The 18,015-nt window shown below is 48.4% G+C and overlaps 1 protein-coding gene and 1 long non-coding RNA gene across 9 annotated transcripts in view; one reads left to right on the plus strand and one right to left on the minus strand.

Moving 5' to 3' along the window:
* Positions 1-2,021: 2,021 nt before the first annotated feature.
* On the plus strand, positions 2,022-10,498 carry LOC106007665 (uncharacterized). 2 transcript variants are annotated; one of them, XR_015451350.1, is made up of 5 exons: positions 2,022-2,343; positions 2,758-2,861; positions 3,975-4,053; positions 7,650-8,621; positions 10,132-10,498. It is a non-coding gene; the product is annotated as an uncharacterized LOC106007665 (long non-coding RNA). The 2 variants fall into 2 exon arrangements; XR_015451349.1 differs by lacking the exon at positions 2,022-2,343 and having other exon boundaries at positions 2,388-2,861.
* Positions 8,721-18,015, minus strand: part of C2cd3 (C2 domain containing 3 centriole elongation regulator) — a 136,344-nt gene continuing 127,049 nt past the window's right edge. For 5 of the 7 annotated variants that reach the window (XM_087211321.1, XM_087211322.1, XM_021243316.2 and 2 more), the window contains 2 exons: positions 16,262-16,373; positions 8,721-9,489 (listed from right to left, as the gene is read on the minus strand). In XM_087211321.1, the coding sequence (XP_087067447.1) occupies positions 9,349-9,489; positions 16,262-16,373 (253 nt within the window). In that variant the 3' untranslated portion in view covers positions 8,721-9,348. The remainder of the gene's footprint in view (positions 9,490-16,261; positions 16,374-18,015) is intronic. The other 2 variants (XM_087211326.1, XM_021243320.2) reach the window with 1 other exon arrangement.

Consider the following 18,015-nt stretch of genomic DNA (forward strand, 5'->3'; position numbering starts at 1 on the left):
TGGAGGGATCTGGTGCTTTTATTTGATCCTTCTCAGAATGGATTTGCATTTTTATTTTTTAAGCTTTTAAAATTAAGGTATAACTTACAATGGGTGTATGCATTTTAAAGGGCACTGAGCTATAAAAGAAATTATGCACTGACTCTGGAGTGTGAGAGACAGTAGAGGAGGAGGAGATTTTCCAACTGGAGACCTAACCTAGCATCCAAGCATATATATGCCACTTCTCTGTTCTAAACTTGCCTAGTGGCTCTCCATCTTATTCAGATCAAAGTCTGAAGTCTTTCTGATGACACACGGGGCCCTTTGGGGGTACTTCCCTCCCCAACACTTCCTGGGCTCATCTCTCCCCACTCCCCACTTGCTCACTGAGCTTCAGCCACCTGGGAGCCTCTGGCTGTGCCCTCTGCCTGGAACACAATTCTCATAGCCACCACATAGAGCGTCTCTTCACTTCTTCAGGGTTCTCTTCAAATCACCTCTTTGGAGAGGCCTTCCCTGAGCTCCCAATATAAAATACTAGCTCCCTGTAACTCTCTTATCCTCCACTGCAATTTTTCATGGCACTAATCACCCTTTGACCTTGTCTACTGCCCAGCTCTCCCGCTCAGGTGCTCTGTCCCCGAGAGCAGGGACTTGTCCTGTCTAGAAGGGCTATACTTGTTGCAAGAATGAATGGAGGCATTAATGGAAGCCACCTTCCTTCCCATCCCTGTCCATTCCATGCTCACATCATGGCCTGAGGTGATAAAGCTAAGAATTCAATAACAAGCACATGCTGATGATACCCAACCCATGCTTGGCACTTTGGGAAATCCAGACACGAGAAAAAACTGGTGTGTAAGCTGCTCCCAGGGAGTCTCAGGAGCCTGATGAGGCATGAGTCTTGCCCACAAATAACTGCAGTGCAAAATGGACTGTGTCAGTGCAGAGGGAAGGAGATGTCAAGAAAGAACTGAGAGATGGTCCTGCAGTGTGTGAGGTTTCGAGGAGGATTGCATGAGCTATGCCTGGAAAGGAGTTCCAGCAGCCTGAGATGTGGGAAGGTGTCTCAGTGGAGGCAAAGGCCTGACTTTGTGCAAAAGACCAGAGCTTGGGTGAAGCTTGGGACAGGAGAGAGGTATGGCTACAGGACTATGAGGCCCTGCAATGGGAGTTTTCCACATGTACTCCTGTTTAATTCTCACAACTTTCCCAAGAGGTAGCTATTCCTTTCCTCTGCTGTTTGTTTTTTTGGAGACAGGATCTTGCTATGTAGTTCAGGCTTGCCTTAAATTTACTAAGTATCCCAGGGTTGTCTCAAACTTTTGGTGATCCTCTTGCCTCAGCCTCCGCAGTGCTAGAATTGCAGGTGTGTGCCATCACGTTTGACATTTTCTTCTACTTTTGGATGAGCAAACTGCGGCTCAGAGACATGAGCTTGTTCCTGGGTGTCAAAGCCTGGGCTCACTCTGCTGTTCTGGGTTTGAAACACCCCGGAAAGATGGCAGGGCAGCATTTAAATCCAGTTTATAGATAAGAAAATAGAGGTGCAAGATGGGAAGGGCTGGGCACCTGTGGTCTCAGCTACTCAGGAGGCTGAGGCAAGAGCAACACTTGCGACCAGAAGCCAGAGACCATCCTGGGCAAGAAAGTGAGACCTGGCTCAAAAACAAAAGTAAAAGCCAAAACCAAAAGAAAAAGATGGACAGAAACTGGGGTCATGGAATCCCAACCCTGTTCTCTGATGGCCAGGCAACAAGGCTGTCTTCACCAGGGGCCCCAGAGCCCCAAATGAAGTAGTAATTATAGCTTCTCAGTCTTTCCTTTTATTGAGGCATTCAAAGCCCTTTGCAGTTAATAAAGCGATATCCAAAACCCACCTATAGGGACTTCAGTGTCAAGCGCGGAGCCACAGCCTGGTGAGAATGGCAGGGTGAGTATCTCTGCCCTACTTGGCAGATGGGCCCAGAGTGGCTGAGAGCTGTGCAGGTGGACACAGTCAGACCTTGGCCTCTCCTGGGCTCTTCGCTCAGCCTGTCTCCTTGCTTGTCGGAGTTGCTCCCTGAGAGGAGCAGAGCCCAAGAAGGGTCATGCTCTTTAGGAGCGTGGTGGAGATCTCAGAGCTGACCCAGCTGAAGAGATGGCATTGTAGGCGCCCTGGGAGAAATCTCCTCCACCTGCTCCTTCCCCACTGCCCTTTGTCCCACAGAGACCAGCCAGGCCTGGGCTCCTTCCCAGCAGGGAGGTTTTGGCTGCTGCCTGGGACTGGAATGCACCAAGAGCAGCTGACTCTCCATGGCATCGTGGTGGCCTCTCTCTCCCAGCCCTGGCACTTCCTCTGCCCTTCCCTGGAGCTCTGAGGTGAGTGGGGCTGCAGGAGACGGGGCACCATGAACTCCAGGCTCTGAGTCTCAGAGTTGGGGTGGTGCTTCGGTGTTGTGTCCTCTAGTGTCTCTTGCTGGTCTCTTCATCAAAATCTTTGAGGGCCACTTAGGTGCTAATAAATTAGGTGTTTTTATTTCACTTTGTAAAATGCTTGGGTCCAGCCAGGCCCTGCAGGGCCTTCTTCACGCTTTGCCTCCTTCTGAGCCTGGGGCTATGTCCTTGGGGGACCTTTTGTACCTTGGCCAAAGAGCTTCCTTTTGGCATTTACTGTGTCCCCAGCTGCCTTTGACCCACACCTTCTTGTAGAAGTGGCTCATTATATGTAAGTTTCCTCTCTAGATGGGGAGCTCCCAAAGTATGTAAGGATCTATTTATGCTGCTTTTCTGAAGCCCAGTACAGGCTGACCAAAGAGCTCTACCTGCTGAAGCGAGGAGATGGGGAATGAGATCAGAGATGAACCCAGGTTCTTCGGTAGAGGACTTTGAATGCCAAGGTGAGACTTGATCTACTGGATAATGGGAAGTGTGTGGCAATTTTTAGGGAAGGGGATGACATGGTCAGATCTGTGTTCAGAGCCTGCTGAAGCCGATGTGGAGGATGGGCTAGAAGGGAAAGATGAAAGGAGGCTGCTGGAATAGTGCTAGCAAGAGGTGTGGAGCAGCAGCCAGGATGAAGTTGGGGCAGTCCATCTGTCAGAAACGTAATGGAGGAACACAGTCGTAGGTGAAAACCCACACTGGGACTGGTGGATGAGGCTGTAATGGCAGGCACAGGCCTGCTCCCTAACCTCTTGGACCATCACTAGAAGGGCCCTGGCAGTCAGCAGACCTTTGCCTCTGACTGGAAGAGGAAGTTGAGAGCAGAATCCTTATCCCTGCAGCTCTGCTGGGCACCTGAAGATGGGGTGTCCCAGCCCCTGAGTTCAAGGGCTTTATCCAGTCATGCAGCTGAAATGATGGAATTGGGATTGGCACTAAGGTCTGTCAGAAAACCAGTGCCCATTCCACTGTCCCGAGGCTCAGACCTCAGGGAGCACTCAGGATCCCTTGAACTGCTTATTTAGAGAGAATATCTTGGTCCTCAGCCCCAGAGATCCTGATTCACATCTTGGGTGGAGCCCAGGAGTCTGCATTACAAACAAAGTCCTCTTGGTACCTCTGAGCAGAAGTCTGAGGACCCCGCCCTGAGACATCCAACCATGTTGCCTTCCCAACCTCAACTTCACCCTCCCTGACAAGGCCTCCACAGCATTTCCATTGAGGAATCCACCTAGGCAGTATGACCATTGGCTCCTTAAACCTCTAACACACAACATGGGCCAGGCCTCAAGCCAGAGGTGGCCTCAACATCCCTACTCAAGAAAAGGGCGGGGCCGGGGATTTAGCTCAGTGGTTCTGACGCAGGCGGAAGGTCCCGAGTTGATCCCTGGTACGAAAAAAGAAGAGAAAAGGGCCCCACGGGCCAGGGATTTAGCTCAGTGCTTCTGGCACCTGCCTCGCAAGTGCAAGGTCCCAAGTTCAATCCCCGGTATCAAAAAAAAGAAAAGGGCCCCAGGACACACCTGGGGAAGGGCTTTTTTTGATTTGTTTTTTGTTTTTTGAAACAGGGTCTCACTATGTAGCCCAGGTTGGCCTGGAACTCATGGAGATCCTCCTGCCTTATCCTTCCAAGTGCTGGGATTACAGGTATGAGCCATCACACCCAGGAAGGGCTTTGTGGTGGAATCCCAATATTTCTGTGCCAAAGGAAGAAGTCACTTCATATTTGTGAAGAATTGCAAAATCCCCCCAGAGGCAGCCAGCTGGGCAAATGTGAGTCCTGAGTGAGTGACATAGGTGTGGCATTCAAGGCCCTCACCAGGGTTGCAGTTTCCTCATTTTGACAAGGTGGGGCCTGGGGTTTAGTTCTCTCAGGTCTCTCAGCTGTGGCTAGTGGTCCCTGCTGACTCCTGGCTACCTCTATAAGCCTCCATGAAAGGTAGAACAGGTAGAAGGGAGAAAGAGAGAGCGTGCGAGGGTTGGGGGAGGGGATTGGGTCTTACCTGTGTCTAGCCAGGGTGGTGCAGCACAGGGGCTCTCTAGGGTTCCATCTCAGGGAGCAGCAGCAAAGATCTATGGCCCCTCCTTGCCATTCACCGTTGTCTCTGCTGCCTGCCTCTGGCCTGGCACCCATCTTATATGCCAGTTGACCTGAAAGCTGATCCTAGAGAAGCTCGTTGACAGTCTGATCACTTGAGGAGAGAGGCAGGCTAGTGAGGGGCAGGGAGGGGTGTGGTCAGTAAGTTCCAAATCTGGTTCAGCTCCCTTGACTTTAATATTGCTCCTTCTAGCTGGTAAAGAAGAGCTACTTCACTGACAAGGGTGTATGGAGGGAGGTGTGTGTGTGGACACATCACCTTTGATAGGCCAGCCTTCCATGATAGACTGGGCAGGGCTCTCCTCTTAATAACAGCCATGATAATAACCATCACTTCTTGGTGCCTATTAAGTGCAAGATAAATTTATTTTTGGTGGTTCTAGGGATTAAATCTAAGTCTTCACAGATGATAGGTAAGCACTCTACTACTGAGCTACATCCTCAGCCCTATGCTAGATATTTCATATATATTATTTCTATTTTACATCCCTATGAAGTCCTATTAGGATTCCAAAATTTTTTAAATAACAGATTTATTAAGATATAACTTACATTTTTAAAAATATAAATGGCATATATGAGGCCACTCAGACAGGCTTTGTGAGAAAAGCTTTATTCCTGTCCAGGTGTGAACAGAGACTGAAATCCAGGGCAGATTTCAGAAGCTAGCTGGGAAAATCCAAATTTATTATATCTGTGAGTGCCTGGGCTGACAGAGAGTGAGTGAGTGAGAGAGAGAGAGAGAGACAGAGAGAGAGAGAGATATCGGCAGCTATCTGGGAGGGGAATTAGGTTAATATAGGGTTTGGAAAAGGGCTATGATCATAAGGAATGTTTATGACTGAAGGTCCAAGGGTGGTCAGTGCAGGTGTATAGGGACTCATTGGACTTTTCTGCACTAGGGAGATTGTATACTCTGTCCTGAATTTTCTTTATGGCCATCTGTCCTAGCAGCCTGTTGTTTGCAGAGAGCAGCCTATTTGCTTGCAGAGGTCTCATTCAGGCCAGGCATGACACTTTTTTTCTGGTACCGAGGATCAAACTCAGGACCTTATGCTTGCGAGGCAGGTGCAGTGCTGCCAAGCTATATCCCCAACACTTTTTTTTTCTGAGGCAAGGTCTCACTATGTAGTCCAGGCTGACCTTGAACTCACTATGTAGCCCAAGCTGGCCTTGAACTCGTGGCAGTCCTTTAGCCTCAGCCTTCCTAGTGCTGGGATTACAGGTGTGAGCCATCATGCCTGGTTTAATTTACCTATTTTAAGTACACAATTTAAATGGTTTTTAGTTTATTCAGAGTCGGGCTGGGGATTTAGCTCAGTGGCAACGTGTGTCCCTCAAAAGTACAAGGTCCTGAGTTCAATCCCTGGTACTGGAAAAAAAAAGTTTATTCAGTTGTAGAATTGTCACCACAATCTATTTTAGAACATTTTCATCACTCTCAAAAAAAACCTTCATACACCTTAGCAGTCATTTCCCTTCCCCCTCTCTAGCCCCAGGCAACTACTAACCTGCTTTCTGACTCTATATTTGTCCATTCTGGACATTTCATGTAAATAGAATTATACAGGAAATGCTTCTTTGTGGTGACTGGATTCTTTCGCTTAATATAGGGTTGTGTTTTCAAAGCTCATCCGTGTTGTAGCGTAGTATCAATATTTCACTTCTTTTTACTATGGAGGATCATCATATTTTAATATTTATTTTACAGATGAGAAAACTGAATCTCAGAGAGGACAATGACTTATCAAAGTCATATAGCTAGTTCATGGCAGGGGCTGAACTTAGCCTGTAAACTATAACACATTTTGGGGCCTATCTGCTGTGATCTATGTTCTCTATGACCTGTCACTTAGAGGCTTTAGTATGTTCTTGCTGGGGCCAAAGGGAGCTGGGGAAGGGTGGGAAGGGTCCCCTCCAGGTACTGGAGGCTCTATCCACAAGCACTGAGGGTAAGGATTGGGCATATTGAACTTGGGATCCAGGTCATGTAGGGTGGGGGAGGGGAGACAAGGCGGAATTAGGAGGGGAAGAGAAAGAAGGGAGGGAAGGAGGAGTTAACTGGGTGGGGCACAAGAGTAGGCAGCAGCCATTTCTGGACTAGGGCACTGAGCCCTGGGCACCAGGTGTGTGGTCCAAAGTCCAGACACAGCAGTGCAAAGCCTGGGCTGAATCTCTCCTCTTGCTTGGACAGGCTCTGCCCTCAATTAACAGCAGAACAGGAGTTGCATTAGTGGTAAAGGGAAGTGGCTTTTAGGGCTGCTGAGATTGGAGGGCTCAGAAAGAAAAGGGCTCTAGAATCCACCTGGAAATACTAGCTTAGAGCTGGGGGATTTGCAGAGGCTCTGTGAAGGAGGGATGAAAGTAGGAACCAAACCAGGGGCCAGACCACCCCAGAGAAACCCAGGGAGAGGGAGGAATCAGCTTACTTGACCTGCCTACGAGCTTCCTGAGGGCAGGTTTGTCTTCCTTGGCTCTGTCTCCAGAGCCCAGCCCCTGCTAGAAGCTCCAAGTTTGGCTGCTGTGGGCTGGGATGCAACCAGCCTCCTGAAACACCTATTTTTAGATTCCTTCGGAGGATGTGTTCAAAAGGAAGTCAGGGAACACTGGCTGGTTCTGGTGGTGAGGACAAACACACCCTAACTCATGCTCCCAGACTTGGCATGTCATGTCACCTTAAAGCTACCACTGGGAGAGATCCAACCTCCGAGGATGAGATACTGATAAATATTACACTCTTTGTAAGTGTAGGCAGTGAGTTGCAGATCCAAGGGTATTCTTGTGTCATCAGAGGCTGCCCTCAGCCTGGGGTAGGAGCAGCCCATGTCCTCCTGCCTGTGGCCTTATCCTCACTTGACCCCATAGGTTATTTACAGAAGTAGGATTTGGAAAGAATATTCTTCACCTGAGGGTTTACCCCTCAGGCTGCTCTGGAAGTTCCTTGTGCCCCAAGAGAGGTGGAGCCCAGAGCTTGGAAGCTCTGGCCTGAGAGGGAGGTCTGAGGAAGGCTGGTCTCTGGTGCTGGGAGGGGTGGCAGGCTCTGGGAGCTGAGATAAACAGATGCCAGGTCAGGCTGAGGGAATGTGACCAGTAAAGGGAGCACTAGCTCCCTCCCTGGGGCTCTTACATCTCTGCACCCATGCAGGCCCAGCATACTTGCCCCTACTAGTTTGCTCCAGGACCTGAAGAGTGGGCAGGACTGACATTTCCTGTGCCAAGCGTGGGCAAAGCGCTTTCACAGATGTCTCGGGCTTCCAACAGTATCTGAGCTTCACTGATGAGACAGGTTGGTGTCTCTTCTCTACCCCCAGCAGCATATGGCCCAGGGCACCCTCCTGATTCTCTCTGTAGCTGCCCACAGTTGACCCATTTCCTCGGTCCAGTCCCAGTCTGCTGCAGCCCTCACCCGATCCGCACCCTTCAGCCCCACCCCCAAATCCTGAGCACTTAACTGGCTGTGCCCTGTATTGGACACTGAGCCTTGTGACATCTTTGGGGATGTCTTGTGTTATGATTCATTTCCTAGCTACGTAAACAGAGGCAAAACATTCAACTTTGTTGAGATTCAGTTCAACCATTAAAGGGTGTCTTATTTTCCAGGTTATGGAGTTGTTTTGAGGACCAAGTGAAATAACGTGTGTGGGGTGAAAAGCAGAACCCTCCATGGCAGGTTCCTTCCAGCCTTGTTGTCCAGTCGCACTGCACACTCTGCCCATTGGTTTTCCATAACTTCCCCACATGCCTTGTCTATGGTAGCTGCTTAGGTGGCTGTGGTCTTGAAAGAGCTAATCAGCCCAGCCTCCCTAAAGGGGGGATTGGAGGGAAATGTTCCAGGAGACTCTTCTACTTTTGTTTGGTTTTTGGTACCGGGGATTGAACTCGGGACCTTGCGTTTGTGAGGCAGGCGCCAGAACCACTGAGCTAAACCCCGGCCCTACTCTTCTACTTTTGCCGACCGATGTCAAGAACCAGCAAAGGAAAAGAAATACAGAAAAAAGGAAAAAAAGAAAAGAACCAGTATAAAGGAAATACTAGCATGTCTTTAATCTGGACCAATCTGATATTCACATATTTGGGGGAGCTCAAAAGTCTCATGGTGACCCTGGTCCTGTTCCAGGTGAGCTTCTCTGGGGTCTGAGTGGTTGCTGAGCTTTCTCTCTGCAGTTTGAGCAAGAACAAACTCCTTTGGTCACCCCAGGAAACACTTGAAAACGAATACAAATACCAATAGAATTTTATTTAAAGGCAGAAACAAAGACCATCAAAGCTGGGTAAAGACAATAAGTTAAGAGCATGGTTAGAATTTCATACAATCAGATAAACAATTTAAAGGAGGCGATGTCTCCCTCCTCTCCTATTAATCCAACATAACATAAAAAAGTTCCTGTCTATAAAATACCCTTATTCCCAAGCAAATGAACTGGTGATGGCTCTAATCTTTCCTTGGCTATGGATGATGCACACAACCTACACCTGCCTACAACCCTGGTCAGGCTCCAACCTTTAAGGCAAAGATGGCAGGCAGAGGGTGGGCTCAGATGAGTAGTTGGCTGTGTTGAGGACACTAGGAAGTTTCTCTGCTGGAAGATGCCTGCGTGACCCCTGAGCAGCGGGGTCACTCAGAATCCTTTGCCTCACCACAGAAGGAAAAAACTGGAGTCCTGGCAGGAGGAACATTCCTCAGGGCCATGCTGAGTGGGTCTCAAGGTACTCAAGGACTAGGTGGCTGGTGGTGGTTTCAGGCTGTGACAGCCCTAAGGAAGTGGGCCTAGTGCCTCCTGCATGTCCGACAGGGCTGAGGGAGGGTGGTCAGGTGGCCCCTTCCCTAAGTCCCTCAGGCTCCATCAGTCTGTCTTGGAGTACTGAGAAGAAAATATCCGAGCGATTCTGTGAGTTTCTTCCTCAGGCAGGTTGGGAGGGAGTGAGTGAGGTCTGGGGCGACAAGGCCTCTGGGAGAAGGCTCCTCTGGTGGCTTCATTTTTGTCCTGGAGAAGAAGTCAGCTAGGTTAGCCCCGAGAATGTGACTCATGTTCTGGCCCTTTGGCTAACATTCATGTAGAGCTGATTGGTTCACAAAGCACTTCATACATCGTATTTTGTCAAACCCTCACCTCAACTCCACAAGGTGGGTACATCATTTTCTCATTATTGTGGATGAGGAATCCACAGTTCAAGTGGAATAAACTCAAGGTCCTGCAGCTCTGAGTGACAGAGCTGAGATGGGGACCCTGACTCATATTTCCTGTGCCTCTGGAGCAGGGGGCTGACACCTCTAGTAGAAGTTTGAAGACTCATCCCTTCTCTTGCTGTATTCTTTTAGACAAATCACTGTTCTCAGTTGGAACTTTCCCATGTGTGATCCTGTGACTGTATCTAACTCTGGTGGGGAAGATGCTGGCGAATAATATACTGTTTGTCCCTCTGAGCTCCTGGAGCTTCCAGGTGATACAGAGCACACACCCATTACCCTGTTATCAAAAAACCCCCATGGCCAGGGATGTAGCTCAGTGGCACTGTGCCTGCCTTGCAAGCACAAGGTCTTGAGTTCGATCCCCCTATACTGCAAAAAAAACCACCCCAAAACAAAACAACAAACCACCCCCCCCTTCCATTTTGGTGTACTACAGGTCAAGTTTCTGTACTGAAGGAGCTCAAGGCCACACAGTAAATCCATCCTGGGCAGCTGGCTGAGAAGCATGAAAAGGTCCTGGAGAAGAGGCATGAAAGGAGATGGAAGTAGCTGCCATAGGCAAACTCGGCTGACTTCACAGCATGCAGCTGCCCTATGGATAGATCTCTTGTTTATTCCCAAATCCCGTGAGCAGAGATCTTCTCCAGCTGATGAAGCACTGAGAACACACTGCACTGCTCCCAGGCACTGAAAACATCAGCGTGGTATAGACTAGAGTTTGGGACCATTTCCCCTTATCACCTAAAGTTCTGCTAATGGGAAACTGAGGCCTGGCTAAATAAACTTGGTTCTGAGATCAGTAACTTCAGAAATCTCTTCTTTCCTTCATTTCTTTTGTCTTTTTAATGTCTACTGTAAAAGGGAGACAGAAATGAACAGGACTCAGTTCCTACCTTCAGAGCTCATCACTAGAGACAGGCATCTACCCAAAGAATTAGAATAGCAGCCAGAATTGAGATGAGGGGAATAGGGATTGGGTAGCACTGTTCTATTGCTTGGCTGTCAGTCTCCCTCCTGAAAAAGGTACCCCGACAGTAAAGAATTCTAAACACTAAGGGAGTGAGTACAAGCTGAGCAGGGACTCAGCACTGTCTGCCCACATGTTGGCTTTCCTTATAGCCAAGAGCAAGTGGTACTAGTGCTGAGCCACATAGCAGAGTTAGAAGACACAGCTCTCTTTTAGGCAGGCCTAGGCTGAGGGAAGAAGGAAATCACCCTTTGCTGGTTTTTACTTCTTCCTTCCAAAATCTGGGGAGCAGCTGCCTGGCATAACACCTCAGCCAGGGGATGCCAGTGAGGAGCTCATGCTGCTGTCCTCCCCTCCACACTGGACACTTCTGCAGGGCATGACCTGGCTCCAATGCATGCAACTCCAGCTGGGCCAGGTCCGACATGGGAGCTTGGCAGCTTTAGACCAGTGAATGGGTAGGAACATGCCATGGTGATCAGAGGCTTAAATCAGGTGGGAGGAGACCGCCTCTTGCAGAAAACATCTCATTCATTCCTAGAACCAGTGGTTGTTTGCCTTACCATGTTCCAGGCCTTTAGTGAAATCAAATCCTCTCAGGGTCTCTAGCACATTAAGCTTCTATAAGCTCCTCTGTGCCTGCACGGTCCAAGGTGGGTGTTTCCTGAGCTACTTGGGGTTTAGAGGTGGCAAAAGTCGAATTCCAGTCCTCTATCTATAGTGTAGATGGATCTTCTGGGTCACCAGCTGTAACTTACTTTCCATTTCTATCTCTACTATATCAAAAGGGAAGCAGGGGAATTTTTGTTTTAAAAGCCAGATGACAAAAACAGACCTAGAAGTTTGGTTTTCTATCTCAAATCCTACAACTAGGTCTTTGTTTCCTCATCTGTCAGAACAGAAGCATTCTCTATTTTGGAGAGACTTGGTGGGTCTCATCTCCAAAGCTGGAAGGGCCAACTACCTCAGCTCATGCAATCACCATGGAAGAATGATGCTGGTGATTCAACAAAACTTTTAGAAGCCTAAGATCTACTCAATTTGATCAACTCCTATGAACAACAGGTAGACATGGTTCCTGTCCTCATGGGGCTGCTCAGGCTAGAGGAGAGACAGCCACTGACCTACCCAACAGTCACAAAGGAAGGCTTGAAGCTTGGGAACACTGGAAAAGGAGCAACTAGTAAGCTTGGAAGGTCTGGGGAGGCGTCACTCAAAGCTGGGATCCAAGATAGGCAGGGTTTCAACAGAGCTGGGTGGGGGTGAGGCCACTCATTAGGGGAAAAGCATGAGCATGGCCTGTAGCTGTTGGCTGGGCCCATATCTGCCCCAGAGCTGAATCCATACACCTGGTTCAGTCAACCTTCCAGCACCCACATCCATATCTGTATGGCCCAGACCGGGCGGCATGACAGGGTCAGGACTTGGCTCTAAGTACAGGGCAGGGCAGGGGTGTGGAAGCAACACACACTCACTCAGCAATATATGGCTTCTGTTAACCTTTAAACAGTTTAAGGAACATCTTGAAATAGTAAAGATGTTCTTCAGGGTTACTACCTTAAAACACATGACCCTAGAAGGGCTGAAAAGAGGGCAAATTGCCTAGAGCAGGGATACCTTCAAATGTACTAATTGCTCCTCTGAAATACTTCCATACTCCAGCAGTGTGGCAGGCACAAGAAAATGGTCAGCACAGTGTGTGCTTTGCAGGAGCCATCAGCCTTCCTGGGGAGGAAGGAGGAGGCCACATGGAAGCAGGGCTGTAGAGCTGCAGGGGGTGCACGGCCCTGGAGTCTAGTTGGTGGGTGTCATACATGGGGTGCAGTTCCTGGAAGGATACTTTGAAAAAACATGAAGGCAGAGTTTGAACATGAAAAAATGGGAGAAAGTATCCCAGGTGAGGGTTGGTTTGAGCAAAGGTGGAATTTCTTTGCTGGCAAAAGGGCTGGGGATTTAGCTCAGTGGTTCCAGCGCCTGCCTCGCAAGCGCAAGGTCCCAAGTTTGATCCCTGGTACCAAAAAAGAAAAAAAAAAAAGTATTCTTTGCTGGCAAAGCAGTGAGCCTGGATTGAGGGAATGCAGGCAGTACAAGACAGACTTATTTTTATTTTTTGAGACAGGGTCTCATTGTGTAGTTCAGACTGGCCTCCAACTCACAGCAATCCTCCTGCCTTAGCCTCCAGAGAAATGACATTACAGGCATGTGCCACCATGCCCTGCATGAAGACAAACTTAGAAAGGGGTACTGAGGGTAGTTCCCAAGTGGTTGAGGAGGAGTTATCTATTCCTCTTGGACCTCAATGAGCTGATCTGTAAAGGACAGGGATAGGTGTGTGGTGTGCGTGTGTGGGTGTGTGCGTGTGTGTGTGTGATAGAGAGAGACAGAGAGAGAGACATGAGGACCTGCTCTTTTCTGGGGACTTGGATGCCCATGCCACAAACATGGTAGGCCTTCCCAGCAATACATGTGTCTTAGAAGAGCCCTCAATGGCAAAGGTGAGCCTCTCCTGGGGAGAAAATAAGCACGTGGGAGGAACAGAAGGAAAATGATAATGTGGGGGCTTCCTGGGGCTCCCCAAATAAAGAGGCTAACCCTGACTGGAGAGTTAGCTCTAAACCTCCTGGCTCTACCACTTCTTTGCAAAGTGCCTTACAATCTCTCTGGGTCTTGGTTTCCTGCTCTGAAAATGGGGAGCAGGATGAGCAGATAATGTGGAGGAGGTGTCTGCCAATCACACACTTAGCCTGGTCTGTGGCTTCCTCTCTGGCCAGGTCCCTGTGATCCAGCCTCTTCTCCAAAGGTCTGAATGTGATCTGATCCCAGCGCATGTTCTGGGTTTCCTCCACTTCACCCAGGTGATCCCTGTGAACAGGCCACATGTTCCCAGGGGGTGGTGGGTACAGGTGTCCCCAATTCCCTTACCCTTGCTTCAAGGTATCCCAGGGCCTTTCTGGGGAGAGGCAGTGGGAAGGAGTAGAGGAATCACTGGTCTCTGGCCCAGTCCAACCTTCTCACTCACTCAAACAAAGACACTTTCTATTTCTGGGCCTCAGTGTCTTTGCTGCTAAGTGGAGCTAAGAACTTCTATCTGATCTTCTTTTTTTTGGTACCGGAGATCGAACTCAGGACCCCGCACTTGTGAGGCAGGCGGCGGAACCACTGAGCTAAATCTCCAGCCCGGTCTGGTCTTCTTAATCAGGGCTACTGTGAGGGCCAAAGGTAATTCAGATATTAAGGCTCAGGCCAGGTAAAACATCTTGCAAAACACAGGGGCTACGCTGGAGCTGACATTGGCTGCAGACACCAGAGCAAAATGAAGCCTTGCTGTTCTCACTGTGGCAGGAAGGCCCGAAAAGTCCTGAGTAGAACTGGGATACAGCACCTCCCCAAGGTGTGCTCAGTGCTAGGCCAGGCCAAGCTCTCCCCACTCCACTGTTTTCCCCTTTTCTCCCCACAGTGAGCCTCTGGCCTGGGATTAGGGCTGATGTTTTATTTTTTTCCAAAGTAGTTCCCTTAAGTGATGGAAACACTGACTCAGGAGCTGCAAACAAATCTCAAGAGCCGAAAACTGAAAGTAAACAGTGCCTTGTGGACTGCTGCCTCAGACAGAGTGAGGACTCAACACAGCTGCTTGCCTCAGTTGCCTTTCACCCCCTTGGTTGTCTGCCTTCCCATGGGCCTGATCCCAGGGTCCTCTCCTCCTGCAGTGACGAGGCCGTCCTTGGTGCTAAATGCAGCAGCAAGCTTAGCAGCCATAGCTAGAAGCAGGGGCGAAGTAGGGACAAGACACTTTGAATATAGCTGGGTATGGTAGCACAGGCTCATGAACCTAACTACTCTGGAGGCTGAGGCAGGAGGATCATAAATTCAAGGCCAGCCTGAGCAATTTAATGAATCACTCTCTCAAAAGAGAAAAATTGGGGCAGGGATTTAGCTCAGTGGTTTTGCTCCCTGCCTTGAAAGTACAAGGTCCCCAGTTCGATCCCCCATACCAAAAACACCAAAAAAAGTTAGGAAAGTAGCTCAGCACTCCCTGGGCTCAATCCTCAGTATTGCAAAAGAAACAAAACCAAAATACAACAAAAAAAACTTTAACCAGAAGGTGTGTCTCTTTTCACTGATAAAGTAGGATGAAAGTCTGATTAGAGTAGAAGCTCACCTAGGCTGTAGTACAGAGAATGGATAGTAGAAAAATGTGGCTGTGAGTAAAACTAGTTAGACATAGTCCTTCGGGAGATAGCTAGGGCTGGGTAAGGGAATACTGAGAAGTGAGTGGATTCATATTTGGGGGTAGAATTAAGAGGCCTTGGTAATGGGTTGGCTACGGGTTGTGAAGTCTGAGGAGGAGTGAAAGATGATAGTTATGCTCTTGCAGGATTAACCACATGGATGATGGTTGAATTCCTGCAATAAGAAATGCAGGTGGTAGAGGCAGTAAGCAAAGTTTAAGTTTTGGACATAATCAATTGCTTGTATTCAGGTGAGGCAGAGTGATGTCTATGTCTCATCAGAAAAATGGAACATAACAAGAAAACACAATTTAGAATTCTATAGCCAGTGAGGGAATTTTTTAAAAGTGAAGGCAAAATAGATATTTTCAGACAATTAAGCTGAGAGAATCAATTACCAGTAGATCTACACTCTGTGAAATGGTCCAAAGTAGAAATCAGGTTGTGAAGAAGGAATGGAAAACATTAGAAATAGTAAGTATGTGAATAAATACAAGAGACTACTTTTCTGTCTTAAATTTTTCAAAGTGAGGCCATTTTTAAGACCATAAGGGATCCCAAACTCTGAGATTACAGTGATGCTGCCAAATATAATTGACAACGAAATCTCCAATCAACTGTTAAGTGTAAAGAAGTCAAAGTTCTGACTTATCCCATGGTAACTATTTCAATGCTTTAAAAACATCTAATTCTTGAAAACATTTTTCTCTTACTTTTTTGGAGACTTTGTTTTCTAGTGTCAAACTAGTTAACAGAGATAGTCTCTGAAGAATAATCTTATTTGAGAATAAGTAGGAAGCACTGCAATGTGGGGCACATGTACCTTGGAAACCATGAGCATATTACAAGGGGATGGGGTAGAAGGAAACTTTTAGAGGCAAAATGAGGACAACGACAAAAGTTGTTTTGCAACAACAATCCTTGGCCACAAGGATCAATAACAAGGGTGGCACCAGACAGATGTCCTCGTGGAAGTATTTTTTGAGTAAGGCTGTAGTGATTTCTCTTCATCCAGACTTCACTTACCTGCCACAGTCCCCTGAAGATGTACCTCCTATTGCAGAGTCCCCCACTGGTACCTTCCTTTGCTTAGCTGGAGCTCCCAGAGTACTTGGAAATGCATTTCTTAGCTAACTCTTGCTTTTATGCTCCTGTGCTGTTTTTTCCCCCCAAGCATGTCAGTTTTAGCCAACAGTGCTCTGCTCTCACACAGCTGATCTTTCCTGAGCTCCCTGCCCAAGAATATACTCAGTGGAAGTGCAAGGAGTGACTGCTGTTGGAGTCTTTCTAGGAAGATGGTCCAGGGCAGCTCTGCACTGTGTAGATCCTTTTAGGGAAACAGAATGACCCTACATTGGCTGTTTTCTTACCTGATCTGCTGTGGCTGGTGGTGGCACAGCTGTAGAGAGTGAGAGCATCCGTAGGGAGGCCTCCAGCTGCTGGGGAGGCAAAAAGAAGTTGGGTACAACAATGGGCTCCGGGCTGTAATGGTAGTTAAGGGACAAAGACACCTAGAAGTCTACCCCATTGTCAGACCAGCATCTCCACTGACCTCAGTCACACCATTTATGTTTTCCTCCTCTTATTGGCAGAGGCTGTGCACTCCTAACAAGTCACAGTCTGTGCTTTATGCATCAGTTTAAATCTCACCTTTTCCAGGAAGCCTTCTCCTAATTTTAGCCCACAGTGAACCCTCCTTCCTCATATTTGAGAGCCGTCTACTACACAGGAGAATGCTTAGTATGTCGTGACTGTCAACTAGTATGTCCCTCAATATTCCTTATGTTTCTCAGTGGTAGGGAGTGTGGTTTCCTTCAGGTACCTCCCTCAATCCTGGAATAAGGCTGGTAGGCATCAGGGGCTGCATGATCCTTGCAGAGGGCCCACTGGTGAAAAGCTGAGTTGTTAAGAGGTGAGAGACAGGGAGCAGGTGGGAAGGTCACTCCAGGGGCAGTGCCTTACACAGGACAGAGGTGCCTGGCCTTGAAGGAGGGTCTGTCTGCCTGACTGTTCTCTGATCACATTCAGAAATTAAGGGGCTGTCTGAAGGGCACAGGTGGCCCAACCAACTGGTTTTCTATTTTATCATTGCTCTTCTATGCCTGACCCTGAACTCCAAGAGGGCAGAGATGATCTTTTTTTAGCCTTATTCCTGTCACTTAGCATGGTGTCTGAGGTAGAGCTATTGACTTGGATGAAATGCATTCATGTCCAATTTTGGTTCAAGTCCCTGATTTTTTTGAGACAGGGTCTCACTATGCAGTTCAGGCTGTCCTTGGACTATGTATCCCCGGCTGGCCTTGAACTTGTGGCAACTCGCATGCCTCAACCTCCCAAGTGCTGGGATTATAGGCATGTACCACCACGCCTGGCTTTTAGTGCCTGATTTTTCTGTAGAGAGCTGGGGGTGGAGTGGAGGGTCTGAAGGGAAAGAGTACTTTGACTCAAACTTTCTGCACAAGCACAGTTGAGGCAGGGCCTTTTGCTGGTGCTGTTCTGATTGCTGGGCCTCTGGCAGTCAGCTGATGCTGTGGGGGAAGGACCAGCATTGCTGGGAAGTGCCATGGAACCTCCCCTCAGCCTGTTGCCTCCTGACTGTTTTCAGTCCTGTACCAACAGAACAACTCTCCAACTTTTTTCTCTTTAATGAAAATGTACAACTTTTCCATTTTTCCTAAACCCCAATTCTGCCCTCTCCCTAAAACCCACTGTGCCCAACCTCAGATTCACTTCTAGTTATAACACTTGGCTGTCCTGTACCAGCTGGGTAACTTCAGGAAGCTTTTGGTGCCTCAATTCTTTTCATCTTTAAAACAGATATAATAGTACCTACAGTTTGGAGGGTTGAGTTGATATAGGTAAGGTGCTTAGAATGGTGGCTGATACAATGAACACTTAACAAACAGCAGCTACTCTTGTCTCCCTAGCTTATGGGCAAAGCACCCTGTTCTGGCTATCTTCACCAACAGACCCCTTACCCACCCAGGTCTGATCTGTTCCCACCACTGCAGGGTCCCCCTTAATGCTCAAGCCAGGAGACGCATGCCAGTCTACCTTCTTCTGGACCCATCCTCACTTCAGAGTGCCAGCCACACCTGAAATTCCCGGCAGCCTCTGCTGAACT

This window comes from Heterocephalus glaber, unplaced genomic scaffold (genome assembly GCF_053883595.1).
Source record: "Heterocephalus glaber isolate CG9 unplaced genomic scaffold, H.glaber_assembly_v1.0 deba00001428, whole genome shotgun sequence".
Classification (NCBI taxonomy): domain Eukaryota; kingdom Metazoa; phylum Chordata; class Mammalia; order Rodentia; family Bathyergidae; genus Heterocephalus; species Heterocephalus glaber.